Source organism: Plectropomus leopardus, chromosome 16 (genome assembly GCF_008729295.1).
Source record: "Plectropomus leopardus isolate mb chromosome 16, YSFRI_Pleo_2.0, whole genome shotgun sequence".
Classification (NCBI taxonomy): Eukaryota; Metazoa; Chordata; class Actinopteri; order Perciformes; family Serranidae; genus Plectropomus; species Plectropomus leopardus.
Genome location: NC_056478.1, coordinates 13,542,494 through 13,565,072, shown reverse-complemented (window position 1 = coordinate 13,565,072; position 22,579 = coordinate 13,542,494). Strand labels below are relative to the sequence as shown.

At 40.0% G+C, this 22,579-nt stretch overlaps 2 protein-coding genes across 3 annotated transcripts in view; one reads left to right on the top strand and one right to left on the bottom strand.

Moving 5' to 3' along the window:
- Positions 1–1,110: 1,110 nt before the first annotated feature.
- LOC121955657 (F-box only protein 30-like) lies at positions 1,111–6,952 on the bottom strand. Of its 2 annotated transcripts, none has more exons than XM_042503701.1 (3): positions 6,786–6,952; positions 2,373–4,472; positions 1,111–1,925 (listed from the first exon to the last, which is right to left on the bottom strand). In XM_042503701.1, exons 2-3 carry the CDS (start codon positions 4,416–4,418, stop codon positions 1,731–1,733), a joined length of 2,241 nt encoding a protein of 746 aa, XP_042359635.1. In that variant the 5' UTR covers positions 4,419–4,472; positions 6,786–6,952; the 3' UTR covers positions 1,111–1,730. The 2 variants fall into 2 exon arrangements, with proteins under 2 accessions (XP_042359635.1, XP_042359636.1); XM_042503702.1 differs by lacking the exon at positions 6,786–6,952 and adding an exon at positions 6,232–6,407.
- A 7,823-nt stretch (positions 6,953–14,775) lies between these two features.
- The window catches only part of grm1a (glutamate receptor, metabotropic 1a), a 45,225-nt gene continuing 37,421 nt past the window's right edge, over positions 14,776–22,579 (top strand). The window contains 2 exon segments of the mRNA XM_042503700.1: positions 14,776–14,851; positions 15,716–16,559. Of these exon segments, the coding sequence (XP_042359634.1) occupies positions 15,830–16,559 (730 nt within the window). The 5' untranslated portion in view covers positions 14,776–14,851; positions 15,716–15,829.

The following is a 22,579-nucleotide window of genomic DNA, read 5'->3' as shown; positions in this document are numbered from 1 at the left end:
CTATCTTGGACCTAAACAACGCAGAGTTTACTAAAACACTTCAAACTAACAGGAAGTTTGGCTGAGCTGGAAAAAATGCACAAATCACTCAACATATCTGCTCAATGAACAAAATGTTGTCAGTGTCCTGAAACACTCCTGGAGAGAGATTTTTTTGTACATACAGATGCTGCACAGAGACTGTGTTGGCTGTTCACATATAAAACATTTTAATTGTCAGGAAAGGCTTTAGGCTTGTAGCATTATTTTCGGTGTTGACTCTACAATTTTGTTGAGTAATGATTGTGTGCAGGACCAGCTCCTCCAAGCCACATGTTGAGAACTGATGTTCTTTAAGGTCCAGGTGCAACTTCATATCTTTTTCTTTATTCCTTTCGGGAAGGAAACACAAACTGTGGCGCTCGTGGCCAATGTGATGGCGACAGGGCTCACAGCAAACCTGTGTTTCAGCAGACACCTGAGATGTTATAATCTACATATTTGAATTCTTATCTGCAAAATGTTTTGCGTAACTATATCTGGGATGCTGTGAACTTCAGATGGATTAAAGTTCATCGGCTATAAACAACTCAGTCTGAATTACAGGCTGTAAAACGGTCTCTTATGTTGAACCAATTAATATCTCTTATGTTTTATTCCATTAATATAGCTGTTTTAAAGACCTGTCCAAAAATAGATTAAAAGAAAACAAAAAACAAACAAACAAACCAAAAAGAAAAACAGGCTAATATTTATGATATATTTTAACATGAAAGGGGTTAAATTTGACCCAAACACAATAGAAGGGTCACTCACTTAATTCTATTGTAAAATGACTGAAAAAGCACTTTATTATTTTAGCAGGCTACCAAACCTTGAATTTGTTTTTGCAATGTTAATAATTTATATAATGAAAACATACTTAATGTCTGTGCATTGATACAATATTGCCACACAAAATATTGTTTTACTAAACTGTATTGATTTTCCCCCCATCCTTATGTTTGTATTTGAATCTATATTTCATTTCTAAAATAGAGGGAAAAAGTTGCATTTTAAAGATCAATTTTCCTTTTATCCAGACATCTATGACATCTAAATACAATAAACAAGGAGAACTTTAAAGACAAATCCATAAAAGGCTGTAAAGACTTTATTTGAACAGTAGCAAATTACATGCATCATCAGGCTGTCCTTATATTAACGTCTATCTGTTTTGACTCGTGTCTTGACATCATATAAACCCAGATTTGCATGGGTTGACACCCACTTCAGGTTCAGAAAGACTTGATCATTTAGGGTCACAAATCGACATACTGGAGGAGGGATTAGCAAATCTTGTGTAAAGTGCTGGCAAAACTTCTGTCACACAGAAATAATGCAATATAACCAACAATCTGCTTTCCCCATGGCTACTAGTGAAAGGCAAGCTAGTGAAAACATTTATCAGTATATCACATATAATAATATAAACATATAGTGCATATTTGTCTTCAAGAAAATATATTTTATCTCACCAGAATAAAGGCGCACTTTCAGCACACATCCATGCAAAGCTAAATGTTTCTCCACATAGAGACACCCACGACAACAGACCTTAATGTGGCAGATAAGGTGTTATTTCATTAAGGCTTTTTTTATGATCTAGTGTAAAGCAGGAAGAGTTATTTGTTTTCAAGACACAAAATCTGTAATTGCAACACCCACATGACACCACAGTTGTCCAGCTACGAGAAGTCAGGCTTGTTTGGTCAGGTGTTAATGTGACGCAGGACGCGACGCAGTGACTGTCCGTCTCGTGCAGTACACATGGCAGGAAGAGGTACGGGCTCAGTCTTGTGTTCCACGATGTTGAAGTGGCACTTCTTAAGATGGTCCGACATGCTGGGGAGATCAGTGAAACCCCACGATAACACGGGGCTGAAGGCGGTGCTGAATCTCCACACCTGCAGCAGAGAATAAAAAAGACATCTGAATGAGGAGGACCTGTTGATCTGATGATGCAATTTTCAAACAATCCTTGTGTGAAGCTACACTATCTGCTTTTGGTAAGGGCAACCCTAAAACCCAAAATGTCATTCCAATATAATCAGAACACATTTTAAGCTTTGGTGGCATGTGTGTGAAGCATCCATGTTTTCACAGACATTGATGTGAACTGTAAATGCAAGTTGACTGGTGCATTTAGAAATGTAACTGCCAGGCAGTAATTCTCGTTGTGCATATGTTACAGCATTTACTGTAGAGCTACAGTGGCACATCAGCTATGAATGCTGCCTCTTGCATGAGCACATGCATCTTTGTGAAGTTTCACAGAGTTAGGAATTTTTCTTTTAAATCTAGCAAAAAACTGACAGAGTGGCTCACAGCTCTATAACAGGTTTTCTACTCACTTTATTTTTGATCTGCCAAGACACAGTTCCAGGGGCAACAGGACATTGTCTTCGCTCCCACTGCAGCTCCACGATGCCCCTGGTCTGGAGCAGACTGGCACACAGTTCCCTCATAGTCCGTGACACCAGTGACAGCTGGCACAGGCTGAAACTGTCCAGGAAACCAGCTATGTGCCACAGTATCTCAATAGGAAGCCCACTAAATTGGTCAGTCTGTAAGTCACTCGCAAGTTTTGCCCTTGGACAGGGCTGCACCCCGAAGGACCTGAGGTGCCTGTCATGAACCACTTTGGCCCCCTGGGTGGATGGGTAAAACCTCCGCTGAGAAAATGTGCAGCCGTAATATGCCAGGGGGCAGCGGTGCTCCATCCAACCGTTGAGACCTGCGTGAATGTCGCCATGGACGTTTGTAAAGTGAGAAGAGAACTGGTCCCTGCGCAGCGACTGACCACAAACAAAGGGGAACATGTGCTGATAGCGGGGGTTAGGAGGAAGGTAGCGGTTATGTGGGACTGCCTCAACCTCCAGAGCTTCCAGGACAAGACCAAGGCGGAGGGTGCGGAAGGGGCTGGGGTAGGAGAGCTGGGGGGCAGCGTGGTCGCAGGCAGACGCAGAGGCAATGTCGCCCACTCTAGTGTTGGTTACCAAGATCGCTGCAGGGAACGTGAAAGTCTGTGTGCCAAAGTCAACATGGTAGCCGTCCACGTAGACTGTGTCGGAGATTCTTCTACACTCTCTGGACTCCTCTAAACAGAAGAGCAGCGCTGCTGTGATCAGATCGATTTCTCCCAGACCCATGGGGTCGTCATCCTGCTCCAGGTCCGAGGTATCGACTGCCTTGTCCTCCATTTTGGGGCGCAATCGATACAGTGGCCGTCCTGGGATGAAACCTATTCGTCCATTAGGTAATGAACATTGGCCCTGGCCTCGAAAAAACTGGTAGTTGTGGATCTTGTGGTCGAGGTTTTCTAAAAGAACTAGCCCCCGATCTTCCAGGACCACATGACCAGCTCTCTGCGCCACACCCTGACTGACATGCACTGGAGATGCCAACGGAGGGGTGACTGGCTCCTGAGAAACCCCTGCAGTCATTTCATCTTGCACTTTGATAGGACAGGCCTCCATTTCTCCTGACAGCGGTCCATTTGTTGTGTTTAAAATCTTGGGATCTCTTCCTTTCAGTGCGTCATTTCCTTTCAAACAGCTAGAACAAACACTGTGCTCCTGCATCTCTCTTTTATTCAAACTATCAGCCGGTCTTTTATCTTCCGGTCCATTCTTAAGGTCTCCATTGTTGCTCAGTCTAGCTCCTCTGTTCACACATTCTGTGCTGCTGTCTGCAGAGCCGGCGCTGCTAACAAAGTCTAAAGCAGCGGCTAAGCTTCTTGCAGTCTCCACTGTAGCCTCGTAAAGTTTACCGAAGTGCTCCTCGTTCAAGCCGTTAATTCCACAGACGATTCTCTCATTTACCGAGCCTGTTGGGGGAGGTTGTGGCTGATCTGAGGATGACGACTGCAAAGGTGACTCAATAACGGTGGAGGCCTCGGGGGCAGATGTAAGCACAGCTGAGTGTGTTACCCTGTTCTCCTTACTGACAGGGACAAGTGGCTCTCCTTCTGCAGTAGGTGCCATTGCAATCACCTTGAGAGACTCAAGTAGTGTCCGCTGGTCCTGAAGAGCAAGTGCCATATCCAGCTGCTCCACCTCCTCCATCCCACGGCTCAGGCTCTCATAGGAGGTGTAGTCTAGGCAGCTAACAGGCCATCTGTTCCACTCCATAGTGCAGCACACCACTCCAGCTGGGCACACTTCAAGGTGTGCATACATCTGGTTGCGCACCAGGTTGAAGGGGCAGCCGTAGCCACTATTGAGGCAGGGGACCCTCATCAGTGGGCACAAAAGGTGGTGCTCATCAATTTTGCAGGAGTGAAATACAGCCCCACACACCAAAGGACAGGTGATAAGATCACATGAAATGCCGGGCTCAGGTCTGACCATGCATCTCTGATTAACACAGGACATACAATGAGCATGGTCCTCCGCCATCTTCAGACCTGCATCAGAGCGCTTCTGATGGCGACTGTGAGAAAATCCACCGTCCTGCCAAATAAGCACAAACAGCAAATAATGTCAGTGTAGTGAAGATGGAGAAGGGGAGGTGTAGTGTTTCAATATGTTGGAGCTTGTGCCACATGATCACTTCACATGACTGATGAGTACTTTTCTTAGTGTTGTTTTGGGAACACAGAATTTAAACTGTGAAATCAGTGTGGTGTTGTACCAGAGCTTTGGCACAGTTGTAAATGGCTGATGCAAATTCACTTCAAACTACCTTTGGTTCCCAAAGCTTTTTTTTTTTTTTTTTTTTTAAAAAAAGTGTTTACAGCAAGAAAGCTCCAAAGACTTTGTCTAACCAAAAACAGACCAAATAACAATGCAAAAGGGAAGCTTAGAGGGATACTATGTAGGATTGTGAGTTACCGTTTTGATACATGCTTGCAAACGAAAGTTTGAGTAAAGGCCAACCCTATATCCACTCTCATATGGCATTTCTGCTTCTTATATTTGCTTTTTTTGACACTGTGTCTTGAAAGCCTTCTGCTTACAATCTGGCACCTGGTTGCTACCTTTTAAAAAGCCCTGATCTCATCTGAGCCCTGTAGGGGTTTACGCCCATATGCCCTGTACACAGAAAAAAAATAAGAAAAAAACAGAAATTACAGGTAGAGGATAGTGTATGCAAAAAAAAACCAAACACTGGCTCACACTTCTAGTGAGTCTTAAGTGATGATTGAAAGAGTTTACCTCTGTATGTGTGTGAAAAGGAGTAGTTCAGATTATCTTTAAAGGGAATAATGAAAAAAACAAGATGGGATTAACTGTCATATTATCACATAATACCACAAGACAGATTCCAAAAACATCTTTGTTGCAGAGCATACACTTCATTTATTAAAATATACATATATATATATATATATTGCATCTCAGATGGCAATAAAAAAGACTAAATGACATTACAGGGATTTCACAGTTAAATATTAACATGATGGGAATGATGTGATGTTAACTGTTTGTCATTTGTGGTAAAAGTAATTCAACACTAACATAATAACAGCCTTGTCATAGAAATACTAAATGAAACAGGACTTACAAACAAACTGAGTGACTAAGCAAACCTAAGCTGTCTGAGGCTCTGATGTTGGTCTCTTGTCATGTCTATAGTTTGAGCAGCGGTTGTGTAACAGCGCCCTCCACTGGTTTATGAAAGTCATCTACAGTCACGTGATGCACCTAGAAGTCTGTCTCATACAAATACCTTATTAGGAAGCTTCACAGAGAGATATCAAGGAGGTCAAAACCTTCCCTTTCTTACATTAGGAAGTAGTGAGGCAGCTTCAGAAGGATCCTAGAAAACAGTATAATTGTGAAATCTTTGAAAAAGGCACTCTGCTTTCTTTTTGCGGAGTTAAATTTACAGTGAGATGATGTCAGTGTTGCAGATGGATGTCTGATTGTGCAGCCTAGACTAGTCTTCCCATAGTCAGTATAAAATATCAAGGTATCATGTGTTTTTACACACTCGATACAAAAACTGTAAACTATAAAGAAACTGATAAAAGCACTTGAACCACTGAAATAAAGCGTAGCTGAATGACTTAAAACCGACAGAAATAAGACACACGTTGTTTACAATAAACGCCTGTCATGGTATTTTGATTATTTACTGCGTGGACAGAGTACTGAGAAAGTACCTGAAGAGCGCATCTATAGTGCTACTGCTGAAGTAAACCGTATGTGCCTGTGTGTCTCCATAACCACTAAATACAGAAAAATACAGAAAGATACGTAAACTCACCTTTTAAACAGAATAGCTTTAGTCTTAACTGTATTCACGCCGGATAAATGCAGATTGCATGGACATTTATGGGTGTAGGCTACATCACTGAACTAGTCACTGAGCCATAAATCACACATTTTATCATAACTAAACCTTAACTGTGGTGAATATCATTCACGCCAGCTTTGCTTTAAATCAGCTGGATCAGTTAATCAGGCTGGCTCACTGATAATAAGGCGCACACGCTGATGACAACTGATGTAGCTTCCCAGCAGCAGCACAGCAACGGAGCCTGTTAATGTTTCTGACAGTTTGACTTTACTTAAAACAAACATGGACCGGCGACAACAACAGAGGCATTAAAAGCCGCGCACAGTAAGTTGAATACATCCTCATACTGCCCCCCAGTTTGTTGTCAACAGTTGTTTCGCTATTAAATCAACTTGTTTTGTAACAATGGCAGGCTAGCTTACACCGGCTAATGTTGGCTAACAACAGCTAGCCAGCTCGGAAGTTCCCAACAAGCTAATTTAGCGACATAATTTTGGGTTAGCACGCGAGTAGCATCTCACCTGGACGTTGTGTCGGCTGGAGAGTGATGGTGATGATATGCGTGGTTGTTATATATAAATACAACTCGCTGTTACTGTAGTTGCCTCTGTTGAGAAACTGCTAACGATAGCTAACAGTCCTTGTCATACAGCCTCTTTTTTTTCTGTTCAAAACTTTATTGAACAAAACATAGCCTACAACCATGTTACCTTAATCATTAGAAGGTGAATATGAAAAGAATAAAAACGACAAAACACAGTAACCTAACGGAAAAATTGAATATAATTAAGTTGTTGACAAATAACCCCTTTGGATGAGAAAAATGAATGATAAGTTTTAAAAGGACAGATAAAAAGATAAATAGATAGATAGATAGATTGATAGATTTAGAAAATTCGAAAAAATAAAAGAATACACTTTTTGATTTTAAGACAATGAAATAAAATATGTTACAAAGTATTTACCCATTAAATCAAATAATTAACACTAAAATTAATCTTTGGGTCCTTGTATGTATTAAACATTAGATTTTTTTAAGGGTTTGAAATTTTACTTTCATATTATTAAAAAACAAACAAAAAAACTTTATTCAATTCTTTGAAACCTGGATAAAAATCCCCTTTCTTGTGCTGCGTTCAGACGCCTCCACAAGTAGTCTAACCTTTAAAGTCTGAGCAAATGGTTGTTGTTATTTTCTTTTTAAGGTAATGAGCTACTTTGCAAGAAATGTTCCACAAATTGTAATGAATAACTCGATAACAAAAATAATTAATAGAATAAAGAGAAAAAAAATTAATTAAAAAAAAAAAAGCTTTGGATTATCAAATTTGTAGTTTTTTATTGTTTGTTAGTTTGTAAGTTATGATGCATTCATGACGTGGCAGTTAATTTTAAAAGTATATGTGTCCACGAACAATTAATGAATGAGAATAAATAAATCAGTAATAAAACTCACATAATAATAATAAAAATCACAAAATAGTCATAGTTAGACCCAACTACACTGCCCATATAGTCTGCATAAAGTAAAAAAAAAAAAAAAATTAACATGCAGTAACCAGTAACAAACAGAAGAGTTCACTGCTGTACTATTTTTGCCAGGCGGCCTCCTGGCTGATAATGGTCAGACTGTGTCTCAATTCATGTCATTAACTGAGGCAGACGCCACGTTTCGAGGTCGGGGTCACCTACACATCAGCACCCCTGGAGCTGGAGGAGCTGACTCATGGACACATCAGCAGGACAGTGCTTAGCAGTACTGAATACACTTGTTATGAGGTGTTGAAACAAACCCGTGCAGTCAGTGGGACATTGCATGATATCAAATGTAAATGTAAGAAAAGGAGCCTGAATTTGCAGTGACCTTTCCTATTTAAAACTGCGCAGCCACCTTTTAGCTATAAGCAAATAAAGAACACAGTTGTATTAATATCTCAACCATTATATACAATTCTAACTCAATTCAGATTTCCAGATCAATACCACATACTGTGCGTACATAGGCTTACAATGTTACATATAGAGATTGAGTTATTATAAGATAGATGCTGAATTTGATGGTCAGTGGATTTTGCATGAGAACAAAATGCAATCATAGCTTCTGCTCGGATTTTCTCTGTCAGACTGTTTTTAAATTTGTGCATACTGCACATTGGATTTACCACAAATCCAATGCAAGTGTCATGCAAGCATTTATGATTCACTGGTTCATGTGCTTCGTTTGAGGTTGACTTGTCTATAGGTGCCAGGCAACCATGAAAAAATGTGACACTGAAAGTGAGAGAATAAGGGACCATGAAAAGGTGGTTGCATGATTCTACATCTCTCTCTTTCTCTCTTTCTGACAGGCAATGCACTGTGCAGATGCTTTGCCAAGTGTGTGCATATGAAATGGGTGTTCGGGGGGGTCTGCTGCCAAAAAACTCTGAGCATCAAAAGGTTAATTTCCTGCATTTTGGTGATATTTTATACACCAGTTTATGCCTTTTCTGCATCAGTTTATGGTTTAAATATCTTTGATGGGTGGAGGAATAAAAGGCTAGGTGGATAAAGCTTTAACTTGACCACTAATGGTGCTGTGAACTTCCTAAGTAGTCTGATGCTGAAAAATATGCATTCCTTTGCAAGTTCTCAAGTAGGCTACCATTACCAACTTAACCTTCTGAAGCATCCTGCTAACCTGTTTTAAAATTTTGTTCCTGATCCTCTGCACCATAGTTATCGGAGTCTGATTCTTCCGGCTCAAACTGGTAAGGTCTTACAATAGACTGTATAAATAATGGATGGAACTACTGTGATGTCTACCACTGGTTCAAAGACTGCTGCTCCGAAGTCTCAAATTTGGCATTTTGGCTACTGCCATCCTGGCTTTTTGGAGCCAGAAGTGACCATATTTAGGTGAGAGGCTGGGGCTGTAGAGGAGTGATGGGTGGATCTGACTCATGACTGTAGTGATACTTCACAGACAGCCTGTCACCCAGGTGGCTCTCCCTTAAATATGTTCAATTTTGGGCCTTAATAAAATGTAGAAGTTATAAAAAATATTCATCCCCCATACAGTTCTCTTGAGGGTTGAAATTAGCTATAGAGACTAAAACTGTTTATTGTACCAGGCTGTGAAAATGTTTATTTTTGCTATAAAGTTGGGCATTTCATCACGGTGGTCTTTGGGGATTTATTCTGTTTTAGAGTCACCCTTAAGAGGCCGTTTGATGAACTGCAGTTTTTTGGCACGTATAAGGTACAATGTTGATTTATTAGTCATTTTTTACACATAGTTTAAAAATGAAAATAAAATTTGTCCTTGATCCTGCTACATCTTTTAGAGCTGGAGGAGGAGTTTAGTCTGGGGAATAAAGCTACTCTGTAGTCTGGTGGTACTGCAGCGGATACTTCTGTATCTTTTCCCAGATGGCAGCAGGGTGAGCAGACTGTGGCTTGGGCGGCTGCTGTCTTTCAGTATCCTTTGGGCTACAACTCACTTCACCAATATCACTGATGCTCTGTAGATGGGTACCAGTGATGTTCTGGGCAGTTTTAATGACCCGCTTTAGAGCCTCCGTTTTTAGCCTCAGTGGTCTGGTCCCAGACTGCCTGTAATCAGCCAGTCAAACATTTTTAACATGTTATCACCCAAAGTCGTCACATATTGCCACTTTGCAGTGGACTTCCATGTCTGCATATTATACTTTTGGTATCCAGTTATGTCTGCTGTTGACATTCAGGGATGCTGCCACCAGGATGTCAACACAAGCACATGTTGGGATTACACTGCACATGGTTATGTTTAGGCAAACCAAGCACATGGCAACTAATGCAGAATGCGGTCTGGCCATCTGGCGACATATGGTAACACCATGAACGGTCCTGTCCAGCTGCATTCCCAGCTGACGCCATCCAGCGGTGTATCATGCTGACGCAAAAGGTGGCTTTTGCTGTCTGGATCTCACCCCAAAAGCACTGCAAAAGCAGCAGTATTTGACCACTGAAATGAGAACTGACCTGAACCTTTTGCTCATTAATATTAATCGGTAGGCCAAGTGGTTTTTACTTCTGCGTTGGAGCAAAATCTGACTATATGTGGGAGGACAACAAAAAGAGGCCCCCAGAAAAGCAGCAACAAATCAAATCCATACTTTTTTTGTTAATACCATGGAAGAAGTGTTTAATAGACCCATAACAACATTATGGATATAACTGGAATTATTAAAATATGGGACCTTAAGGGTGGCAAAACAAGATTGTCTGCACTGTTGTCTATAATATGTCGCAATCTTAAAAAGCAATCAATCCAATGCTGATGAAAAGGACAAGTTGTTTAATAAGTGCTTTGCCAACTTTTCTGATTTCCCTGAGTTGCACAATGTTTACCATGAAAAATAGGCTTGCCAAAGATTGATTGATGGGGTTTATGTTTTGAGGAAGTAAAACAGTGTTTATTTTTTGGATCATCCATTTTCTTTCCGCAACTGTAAGCAACGGCTGTGACATCAATAATACTGAGGGAGAGGTGGAAACGCTTCAAAGCCTAAAAACATAATAAAGAATAACAATATACCCATTTAAATCATTCCTTAAACTGCCAATCACATAATTGAATGGTGTCTCTCAACCAACAGTACATCATAAAAATAATAACAGTGCCTAAATAATTGCTGGAAAGCCTTGCGGTTGACTCACACAGACCGCAGTCCTAGAATAAACTTCGTACCACCGTCGCCCTTTGCCCTGAAGTGTAGCTGCAGCATCCAAGTTGTCTCTCCTCCTCAAACATGTCACTTTTATTCAGGTTCAATATCAGATGCTCGCCCCCGAAGCCCCGGGCACCAGCAGTGGCAGTGTCATAGCGACTCCTTTATAAGTTTATTTGTGATTTATACCGCCTGGCGTGAGTCACGACAGGACCCTTCCAAGTAAACTGCATGCCCCCTGGGAGTGGGCCGTGTATCTGTGTGGGATAATAACGCGCAGGGTGAAGTTAAACCTTTAAGACTCACTCACTGTCTCCACCACTGAGGGGCGAAGCTGTTTCAGGAGCTCAGTTCGGTGATTGTAGAGGGTAAACTGGAGTTGGCCATAAGACAAACAATCACTGATATGACCAAAATCTCTACTTTTATGAAATTCCTTCTCCAAGGAAACGTGTTTGCCTCAGATCTGTTCTTTTACTTAGCATACCATAATACAGACCCGATGGCTTAAATATTATAGGAGAATAGGGTTGGCTGCCACACAACTATTTTTCTTTATTTTATTTCATTTTATTTTTTGTTTGCTTTTTGACCTGCACTCATCTACTGTGTTAAAACATGCAAAAGTCACATACTGTTTTGGTTCAGTTTTATGGTATCAAAAGTGAAATGATCCATGGACTAAACATACTACAAAACTCTGTTAGATAGAGAGATTTTAAATGTGCAAATAAAGTAGCTACATTTTGATAGAAGTTTGGAGACTGTTATGAGAAATGGTAGCTGACTAACAGAATTTAAACATAAAGTTGGTTTAAATATGAGCAGGGTTGGTTGGCAAACTGATTTTGGGGTTGTAAAATTAACAGGGATAAGTATTATTTTATTTCTAGAGATTTGGATTATTTTAAAAGATGAACAGCAATGTTTAAATTGTAAGCATAATTGTTTTGAATGGTCAAAAGCAAAAATAAAGCCACTCCTAAATTGTTTAAAAGTCTTTGCTTTAAAAAATGATTTGAAAAATGAAAATTTTAACTATTTGAAACCTGAGCAAATTGGCTTTAATTCTTTCCAAAACACGGTAAGAGGACAATGAACAACAAAAGAAGATATTACACAAAAAATAGCAAGAAATTAGTAAAAGTACAGTGAAAAGTGCTCTTTAAATAAAATGTAAAAAATATTATTGTCAACTTTTTTATCGTTGTTATTATTATTATGTTGATGTTATGATTAGTACAAGAAAATTATCTGAAAATGTTTAAAAATAAATAGATAAATACATTTTGAGAAAATCTGGAAATTGTGCTTGATATGTAATAATTCTGTCACATAATTTTAAAAATCTAATAATGATAAATAGCTTTAAACATAGCTTTTCCTAGCTTTTCAAAAATAATTGTTTTAAATCTGCTAATTTCTTGCACTTTGTGAAACATTTCTTACCAAGTTGCTCATTGCTTTTTTATCCCTGCATTTTTTAAAGAAATCCCACCATTTTGATCACTGTTCAAAGGTGTAAATACTTGTAAAAGACCTCTGAAAGCAGCACAAGAAAAGTCACTTCTCTCCAGGTTTCATGGTTAAATGTTCTTGATTTCCATTTCTTGTTTGAACTTAATCTTCAAATTGCTTCTATTGGCTGCTTAATATTTTAGCATTTTAACAGTTTGCCAACCAACCCTGTGATGGGGCTTGTTTGCAAAAATGCACAACATGTCTTTAATTAAAAATCACTTGATTTTAGGGAAAACATTTGTATGTTAACACATATTTATTCACAGCTGGGATCTGAACGTTCTGCTGGTTAGAATGTGGTGACGTAAACTATGCCAGAGAAATATGTAAAAGAGTGTAAAGTGTGCCAGCTAACCTCGGTCTCCCCCAGTGGTACGATGTAATCAGGAATATTTACTCAAGTGTTGTACTTAAGTACAAATTTGAGGTTCTTGTAGTTTGCTGCATTTTCCATGTCATGGCACTTTCTACCTTTTACTCCACTACATTTAATGACAGCTTTAGTTACTAGTTACTTTTAAAATTAAGACTTTTGTTTGTTTGTTTTGGGTTCAAATACCAATTTTTGTTCCAAGAAAAAGAAAAAAAAGAAAAAAACTTGTTTTGTTGCCAGAAAAAATCTGCTAAATGTCCTGACATCTCGTTAAAAATGCCCATTTTGTTGACAGCATAGCTACTGCTAAATGTCACTATGTCTTATAAAATATACTCAATTATGTCACCAAAAAAGTCTGCTAAATGTCCTGACATTGCTTTAAAAATACCTAGTTGTGTTTACAGAAAACATCTGCTAAACATCCCGACGTCTTGTTGAAAATATTTGGGTTTGTCACTTAAGTGTCCAGATGTCTCGTAAAAAAATACCTGGTGTTATTTACCGAAAACTACCTCTAAATGTCCTGATGTCTTTTTTAAAATACCTGGTTTTGTTTACAGATTACTACTGCTAAATGTCTTGATGTCTTTTAGAAAAGACATGCTGCTGCTGTGAAAAGTCTGCTGAATGTCCCTTTGTGAAGCTCTATAGTCAGCAGGTTAAAGAGCAGCAAAATTGAAATTTTTGATTGACCTAATCATTTAAATGTCATCAGTGACCTTCAGTCAAACACTAAAAGGCGTAATGCAAACTGTTGACTACTTGCCGTGGTGCTGAAAACACCCATCGTCACTTATTAGTAGCCAGGGGCCTCAAGTAAAGTCAAAGAGTGAACATATGAGATGGAGGAGCAGTGCTTTACGCCTCTGTCTGCTTGTTGTCAGCACCTGTCAGTTTAAAATCCCATAAACTCCCTTCAGTTATAGTGAGCTGTCACATAATTCAAGTGCTGGTTAATGCCTGACACCAATACCTAATCTCTCTTCCTCTCAAAATTATGGACACACTGAATTATTAAATTGCTACAACTATTTATCATGGACACAATCAGACACATAAACACAGGTTTGCGCTGATGTACAAGTGTTACAGGTCAGACAGCAGTGGTGCTGTCTAATCGACTTATTCACCAAATATTTCCAAACCTGCTTAAGTGGAGAAAATACCAGATAATACTAATTGCTATGTACACTGTAAAATCTGATGATGATGTTTAAGAAAATACAAATATGATTGGCTAAAATACAGCTGACAGGATACAGATATACAGCACAGTATACTTAGTTTACTAAAGTTGTTCAAACTTAGAAGATCTATTTAATTAAACGTGTCCTTCCTAGGTGGCAACGATTTAAAAAAAATAAGAAAGTGTAACTATATTTTCAGTTCACCAATAAGATAAAAAGTAAATGGATGATTAATTATTATATTTTCTAGCATTTTCAAATGCAGTCGTTTTCCTTGATTTTTTTAAAAAGCAAAATCAACTTCAGATTTTACAGTGTAATATAATATATGTAACTGATGGGATTTTTTTAAATGTGTTAATGTGAAAATCTTTGCTGTCACTAGTCATTTTTTTTACTCTCACAATGTATATATGTAAATAGAGACTTGCAGGCATGAGGGGTAAAAACTGTAAAAAAAAAAAAAAAAAAAAAAAAGAGAGAGAAGAGAGAGAGAGAGAGAGAGAGAGAGAGAGAGAGAGAGAGAGAGAGAGAGAGAGAGAGAGAGAGAGAGAGAGAGAGAGAGAGAGAGAGAGAGAGAGAGAGAGAGAGAGAGAGAGAGAGAGAGAGAGAGAGAGAGAGAGAGAGAGAGAGAGAGAGAGAGAGAGAGAGAGAGAGAGAGAGAGAGAGAGAGAGAGAGAGAGAGAGAGAGAGAGAGAGAGAGAGAGAGAGAGACTCAAGTGATACAGAGAGGAGAAGACTCAAGTGATACAGCCGGGGACCACGCGCTACAGAAGACGGACGAAGGCACGCGACATGTCTGGGGGATTCAGGTAAGTTTTGATGCAAAGGACTCGGATAATAACGTTTTGAATGTTTAGGATGTATAAAGGGTAATGGGGTAGATAGACAGCGTGATACAGGCTGTTGAGAATGGGGTAGTCATGTTACGCGCCTTTAAGCTGAATGATTTTAGCTTAGTCCGTGTATTATTTTTATTGTTTGTAATATTATTGTCACCATTATTATTATCAGAAGTAGTAGCAGTCGCACTAGTAGTAATATTACCAACCGATACCAGGCTGCACGCCAAATAAGAAGAATGTGCTTTGCGTTTCGAGCAAAAACAGCCTAGGATCATCTTCATGTGAATCCAAATATGAGTCGACTGTGAAATGACTGTAGTTTCTCAGCTTTAATAGAAACTAGCTGAGTCAAATCGTGAGGAACGTGCCTGTAAGAAGATGAGGCAACAGTCCCAAAAACGTCCTTGCAAGGTGTTTGGAAAGCGCGCTGTCCACGGTGCTGAAATCTGGTTTCTGCCTGATTTTCTCAATGGACAGCGAGCTCTGCACTTTGAGCCTCTCCCGGCGCACTGTGTTTGCTGGCAATTTGTAATAAAATGTGATTGTTTTAAAAAGTAGGGGCTGACCACCTGCTCAGTTGGGCAGTTCCTAGTGGACAGAAGTCTAATTGAACCAACTACTGCCCGCTGATCAGATGGTGTGAGCTGGGTGCCTTGCTCAGAGGCACCTCAATGGCAAAAGAGACTGTTGCCCGCTGTAGGAATGTAAAACAGGGCGTTGATGGAAAGGAGCATGCGTGCTTAGTCAATTGTTCCCACATAACCCTGTAGCACATCTGGCCTCGTTTCTCTTAGCTTCCATGTCACAGCAGTTTGTCTCATCCCTCTGCAGGTGCGCGCAGATATGCCCCGGGTGTCGTGCTCACAGCTCGTGGTCGCTGAGATAAACGTGGATGTATTGACAGACAGCAGATAGTATGCCTACACAGTCGGCACGGCTCACGCGATGTGGCACAACATGGCACGCGTAAAGATGGGTCTCTTCGCTCTCCTGTGTCTCCCCACGTTTTTCTTCCGCGTCCTCGTGCTCTCCCACAGCAGTAGCATCAATGAGCGCTCGGTGGTCCCTCGAGCTGTGGTGCGCTCCGTGGCTCGCATGGATGGAGACGTGATCATCGGCGCGCTCTTCTCCGTCCACCACCAGCCGTCTGCGGAGAAAGTGGCCGAGAGGAAGTGTGGGGACGTCCGCGAGCAGTACGGCATCCAGAGGGTGGAGGCCATGTTTCACACGTTGGACCGGATCAACGCGGACCCGAACCTGCTCCCTAATATCAGCTTGGGTTGCGAGATCCGAGACTCCTGCTGGCACTCCTCTGTGGCCCTGGAGCAGAGCATCGAGTTCATCCGGGACTCCCTCATCTCCATTAGGGATGATAAAGACGGGTCCAAATGGTGCATTGACGGGACCCCGTCCCACCAGCCTCCACCCACCAAAAAGCCCATCGCAGGAGTGATCGGACCGGGGTCCAGCTCTGTGGCCATTCAAGTGCAGAACCTCCTGCAGCTCTTCAACATCCCGCAGATCGCCTATTCTGCCACCAGCATCGACCTGAGCGACAAAACTCTGTTCAAGTACTTCCTGAGGGTCGTGCCCTCGGACACCCTCCAGGCCCGGGCCATGCTGGACATTGTCAAGCGGTACAACTGGACCTATGTGTCTGCGGTGCACACTGAGGGTGAGACCCCTGTCACTGGAAAATCACCATCACGTGCCATCATTCATGTTGTCTGTTTGCCTGTTGTGGACATGTGCGTAGATTCTGGGGGGGACACAAAGGGACATGTCCCCCTCAGTATTTAGAACATGTGCATTTGTCCTGCCTAATAAAAACATAAAAAATAGCAGAGGCCTTGTATTTTGAATAAATTTAAGACATTTACACCACGGAGTGATGCAGAAAAGGCACACATTTTTGCATAAAAATGCAGGAATTAAGTGTTTTATGCTCAAAATTTTCTGGCGGAGGACCCCCGAATCCAGCATTTTATATGTGCCCCTCTCTAATCTCATATGAAGCCTAGGCCTTTGGTAGTGGATAAACAAGTGACCTAATCGTTCATTATGGTATTTTTAATCACCGATGCATCACTACAATGTTCCAATTGAGTATAATTTGATAAAGATGCATAACTCTTAACATTTTATGCTATCATTTTAAAATAGTTAGAATTATTATCCAGTTCTTTCCCCAAAATACTTCATAGAGATTCTGATCATTTTAAGGGAGTGACTTAAAGTTGAGATTAACCGGCTGACCTCGAAAGATAACTGCACTTTTTATTTTATATAAATCAATGGCATCTAAAATTATTCTATAAAATGAAAAACAAAATGTGCGAAGACAAGCTACATGGAGATTTTTATCGGCAGCCAAACTCAAACAATCCCACTTTAACAGTTTTTTGTCATTCATCTTTGAGTGTAACTTTGCAGGTTTCATGTTTGTCCTTTAAGAGGACCTGGATGTCAAAGAAAGTCATCAGTCCTTTACCTCTCGATGTGCCTGTCTCTGTCTCAGTCTTTCAGTGTCAGCTTTTAGAGCTGGTAGCTGAAGCCACACATATGTACGTATCTTCATTAAGAATTTTATGTACATGCTTCAAGCATTTTCCACAGATCCAGGGATGGATTTTGAGGCAATGGGGCCCCAAGCACAGATATGTAAAAAGCCCCACCACCTCTTCTAAATATGAGCAAGACATTTCGTTATGGTTTTTTTTTTGTTTGTTTGTTTTTCTCTTTTTTTCTCTTTTTCATCTCTGTGGTCATTTTGCATCTCATGGTCATTTGTGTCTCTCTGGGATAATTTTTTATTTTTTGTTTGTTCTCTGTCTCTTTGTGATTGTTTTGCCCCCTTTTATTGTATATATGTGAATCTTGAATCTCTTATCTTTATGGTCATTTTGAGTCTATTCTTAGTTGGTACGTGTTATTTTGCGCGACCATTTGCAGGGGGGCCTGATACTTTGGGGCCCTTGGTCTGTGCCTGACAGGCCCGTTCAGTAATTAATCCATGCACACATCCTGAGCATCATCACATAGCTGTGTTTGTATTTATTAAATAACCTGCACTAGGGTATGGAGTGTAGGTAGTGTGACTGTTGAGTAAACATTTGTTGGTCTCTTCTTTTGTTTCTTTGAGAAACATATGCGCTTGTCCTCCTTGGCACTTTGTTATAATATGCTTCAGCATGTGGAAGCAAAACTGGAGGTGCATGGCAGTGTTATTAGAGTTCTCGTAGCAACTATTAAAAGTCAGTGTCTAGCCAAACACGTGAGGGACCGTTTTAGCGTTAACAATTTAAGCGTTCAGTTGGAAATGTCAAATGGATTCAATGGTTTAGTAAGGCGGATGAGGCTGGGATAGAAAAAAAATGACAATAATGTTTCAAATTACACCGGATACATATACTTTAAAATAAATGTCTTATCTTCACAGAAGCCCTAGCATTAATAGTATTCAGCTTTTCATACCATGATTGGCTCACTTTTTCTTTTTGAGAACTCTTATGCAAATTCGTTCAGCCGAACAGCACAACAGTGTATTGTGGTGGAGGTAAAAGGAAGAGAGGGGTTGGGTGGATAGAGTAATTACTGTGAAGTGAATTATGTCCATAGCTTTTCATTAAAGTCTTAGTGAAACACAGTCAGCGATGTGCACCCAAATTATGACTGACAGGCTACATTACCCAGAATCCCCCCCTGAGGTGCTGCGGACTCACAGGGAGTGTAAAACATCTTTGGAAAGTCCTATTATAGTCAGGTGCTGGGGAGGGCTGTGACACAGGTTGCAATCAGATAGATGAAGAGAGGGAGTTAGGGAGCTGTAGTACCTGGAGACATAACTAGGTGGCGTCAGCTGTCTGACCTTCAACATACAGGAGGAGCCTCTGGGACTGAAGTCATAATTTAAGAGTAATGAAAAACCAGTCAGGGGAAGGATGGATTTGATTGCAAGCAACATCATTTGCTCAACAGGCTACAGAGCAAGAGATAAAAGTTGGATAGTTTACAAAAATGTTCAAACTTGTAAGCTTCAATTAGATTTTTTTTTACATGCAGACATTTAGTAAATATAATTCTTTACACTGATGAATCAACAGGGAATCCAAAGTAAGAGACTTTTCTTTACTAATGGGGGGTGGCCCCCACCCTTTCTTTCTTGATTCATGTCTCTCTCATGCACCTTTTTTAGATTTTTTTAGCAAGTCAGTTTACTTTCTTTTCTTTTCTTTTTCCTCTTTTCTTTTTTGGAACAGGATTTCCCTTTTTGGGGGAAAGAACTGTGCGTTGGTGCTCTAGCAAACAGCAACTGTCACTAACTCGGCTGTAGCGGCATTAAGAGAGGAATCCTAAAGCGGGGTAGACTATACCATTTTACGCTTTTAAGGGGTGTGGGGCCTCAGAGAGCTTCCCTTTTTTTTTTAAAATAAATATAAAAAGTCTAGCTTTTATACCAATTTATTTATCCAATTTTAATTAGTAATGGCAATAATTATTTAGAAAAAAAATTGCAATTCAATGTAACTTTTCATACCAGGCTTTTCAAGGGCCCCCTCCCAATGGGGCACTGGGCATCCTGTTCCACTTTTTCCCCCACTACGATGCCCTTGGTGTTTTGTATTTGTTTAAAATACCTTCAGAGCTCCAAAACAAGCGGGTTAGACAGGTACGTGTTCTTAAAAAAATCTCTCAAACTACACATTCATCATTTAATACGTAAAATATGGTTATTTAGGGTGAAGGGAGGTCCATGTATTTTCCAAAATATTTGTTGCTCCGGGGAGGGTCATTATATAAAAAAAATAACAATATGAAATGACACCCCAGCCACCCCCCTACTTTGATAAACAAAGTACAGTCCCTTAATGTTTCTGACTTCGCATCCTGATTTCTTTGATGCAGATTTGACCTTTGAGAAGTCATATGTAAATCCACTTTTGCTCTATCTTCAGTTATCTCTGCAATAGTGGTCACGACAGGCTTAAGCTCATGAGCTTTCTCTCCCCACCACCTTAGACAAGTTATAAATGTAGCTTGTTCCCGTAGCAACAGCTAGGGCTATGAAATTGCATAAATTACCTGTCCTGATTATCATCAGCCTGGTAGGAATACTCAACGCAGTTTTTTTTGGTAGTCATTGTCAAACGGGCTGTCAACTAATGCACCACCGCCCACCTGTCTCACAGCCGAGATGGAAAGAGTGAAATAATTGGATATCATTATTTCCATTTACGAGTGGGAGAATGAAATGAGGCAACTGGAAATATCATCAAAGGACTATTGGAAAACCAACACATGGGCCCATTGTGTGCCAGGGTAAATGCATTACTGTGATGCCTATTTCAGCTGCCGTCTCCCTTGCCACACACACAGAGAGTGTTTGTTTTTCATGACCCTTATAGTGTAATGGGAGAGCAGGATAGAGGCCCTCAGGAGCCTGGCCCCTCATCGATTGCACAACAAATGTTTTTAAGGGATGCACTATATGGATTTTTTAAAAAAACCCATATGATAACGGATCTGCTTGTCATGGTCAATAACCGATACTACAACCAATAATTACCTGCTTGTCATGGCCAATAAGCAATACTATAACCAATAATTACCTGCTTGTCATGGCTGATAACCAATACTATAACCAATAATTGCCTGCTTGTCATGGGCGATAACCCATACTTGATGTGATAATCATAATTGCCTGCATATCATGCCCTATAACGGATATGATAACCAATAACTAAATGCTTCTTATGGCCCATAACCAATACAATAACCCATAATTACCTGCTTTTCATAGCCAATAACCAATATGATAACCAAAACGATAATCAATACAGTAATAGATAATTCATTTCCTGCTTCTCATTGCCAATAAATGATACAATAACCAATAATTAATTGTCCTCATGGCTGGTAACTGATACAGTAACCAATGATTATCTGCTTCTTGTGGCCAATAACCAACACGATAACCAATAACTACCAGCTTCTCGTGGCCAGTGACTGATGCGATAAATGATAACTTAACATTTTTGTATTTTAAAAAGAAATGTATAACATCAATTTTATGCATGCCTGCGGGTAAGAAGGGTGAAGATGTAATGAGAAAATATGGATGATTTATTCCACTGCCCTGATTTAACTTAATCTACCTGACATCACTATTGTTAACACAACAAAAACAAAGGATAGTTCACACTCTTCCATACCTGCAAACATCAGGCTGTGAAAAAAACGGAGATTGAATGTGCTACTGACAAATGGCCTACCCTCCATCACCTGCATGCATATAATCATACAGTAGAGATCAATATAATAAAGACAAGGATTTGAAAGTAAAATTACCTTTAATCAGTCGATTGTATGTTTTCCTTTTAATGAATAGGGGCTTTTAATATCCTTTTGACAACGTATACAAACACACGCACAGACACATGTTCAGGCATGCACAAGTGATTGGATTGTCTGTGTAATCCAGCTCTCATGCTAAAGAGCTGAGGGGCTTTATCAACAATCCAGATCATGACACAGTCGGGGAGTGCTGCAGTCCACATGGAAATAAAAGATTTAGACTCACACAGCTTTGCAGGGCTCTTGATTGGGACGCAGTTAAACAAGGATAGCTATCTTCACCCTCTTTTGGCTTTGATTGCAATCAGTAGCCAGGAAACACTCTGACACTCATTATGAGAGGATCAGAGCGTCAGCTCAGTCAGGACTTGACGCACTGAACAACTGCTGGGGGAGGGTTGTAGGGGGGCCGCTTAAACATTGATTATCCATCAGTGAAATAATTAGAAATGTATGGTTGCAAGCATTTGATAATGTGTTTTTGCAAGTAACGAGGCATGTAATGCTTTGTTATTATGAAACATTGATTGTGTCACTTAAAATCAGGAAATAATGCTGCATATTTTGAGCTCACAATTAGTGATAATACCACAGCAAGTGTAATATCCATATCAACAAAGGCTAATTTAAGAAATAGGATTAACAGACAGTGAAAAGGACCCATATTTTATGGCTAAATTTTCACTATTTAAAGAGATACTTCACCAGTTTTCAACTAGCTTTGTATCAAAGCAAAATGCTCTCGAGCTGTTGTTCGACCTACAGGCTGTACTTCTGAATTCCTTAGTGCCCTAAGGATGACATTTAGGAAGTTAGCATCACTTTGGTTCCCTCATCAAAAAGCCTATGGGATTTTTCCATTGGATTTGGGAATTATTGTGGAAAATAAGCTATGTGGTAAACAAAGATTATTATACTGCAGTGCTGATCGAATATAAATCAAGGTTATGCTACTGCACTGCACATTTATTCCCTCAAATGTATCATATTTACACACCCTGTTTGATGAAACAGTAAAGTTAAGCAGCACTGATCAAATATAAGCCATTCTGTTATTGAGCTGTATATTTCTCACCTCAAATGTTTTCAGAAACTTAGCTTATCTTTTAACTGTAATATGAGATTGTTTCTTGCCAGCTGCCATGGTTTCACACGTATGAGTTTGCTCTGCCATCTACCAGTGGTAGTGTTTCTTGGTCTAGTACGGCGCAGTGCACTCTGGTAGTTGTAGGTTTTCTACCTCTTGAGCAATATCTTTTTTTTCTCTCTGTTTTCTTCAAAAGTATTTGTGTTTTTTTACTACATAGACATCCAAATAAAAGGCCATCTTTATAGCAGTAA

Coding starts and splice junctions, on each gene's coding strand:
- LOC121955657 (XM_042503701.1), bottom strand. CDS start 4,418: ATGGCGGAGGACCATGCTCATTGTATGTCCTGTGTTAATCAGAGATGC. Junction 1,926..2,372: donor CTTGGCAGATCAAAAATAAA/GTGAGTAGAAAA, acceptor TCTCTGCTGCAG/GTGTGGAGATTCAGCACCGC.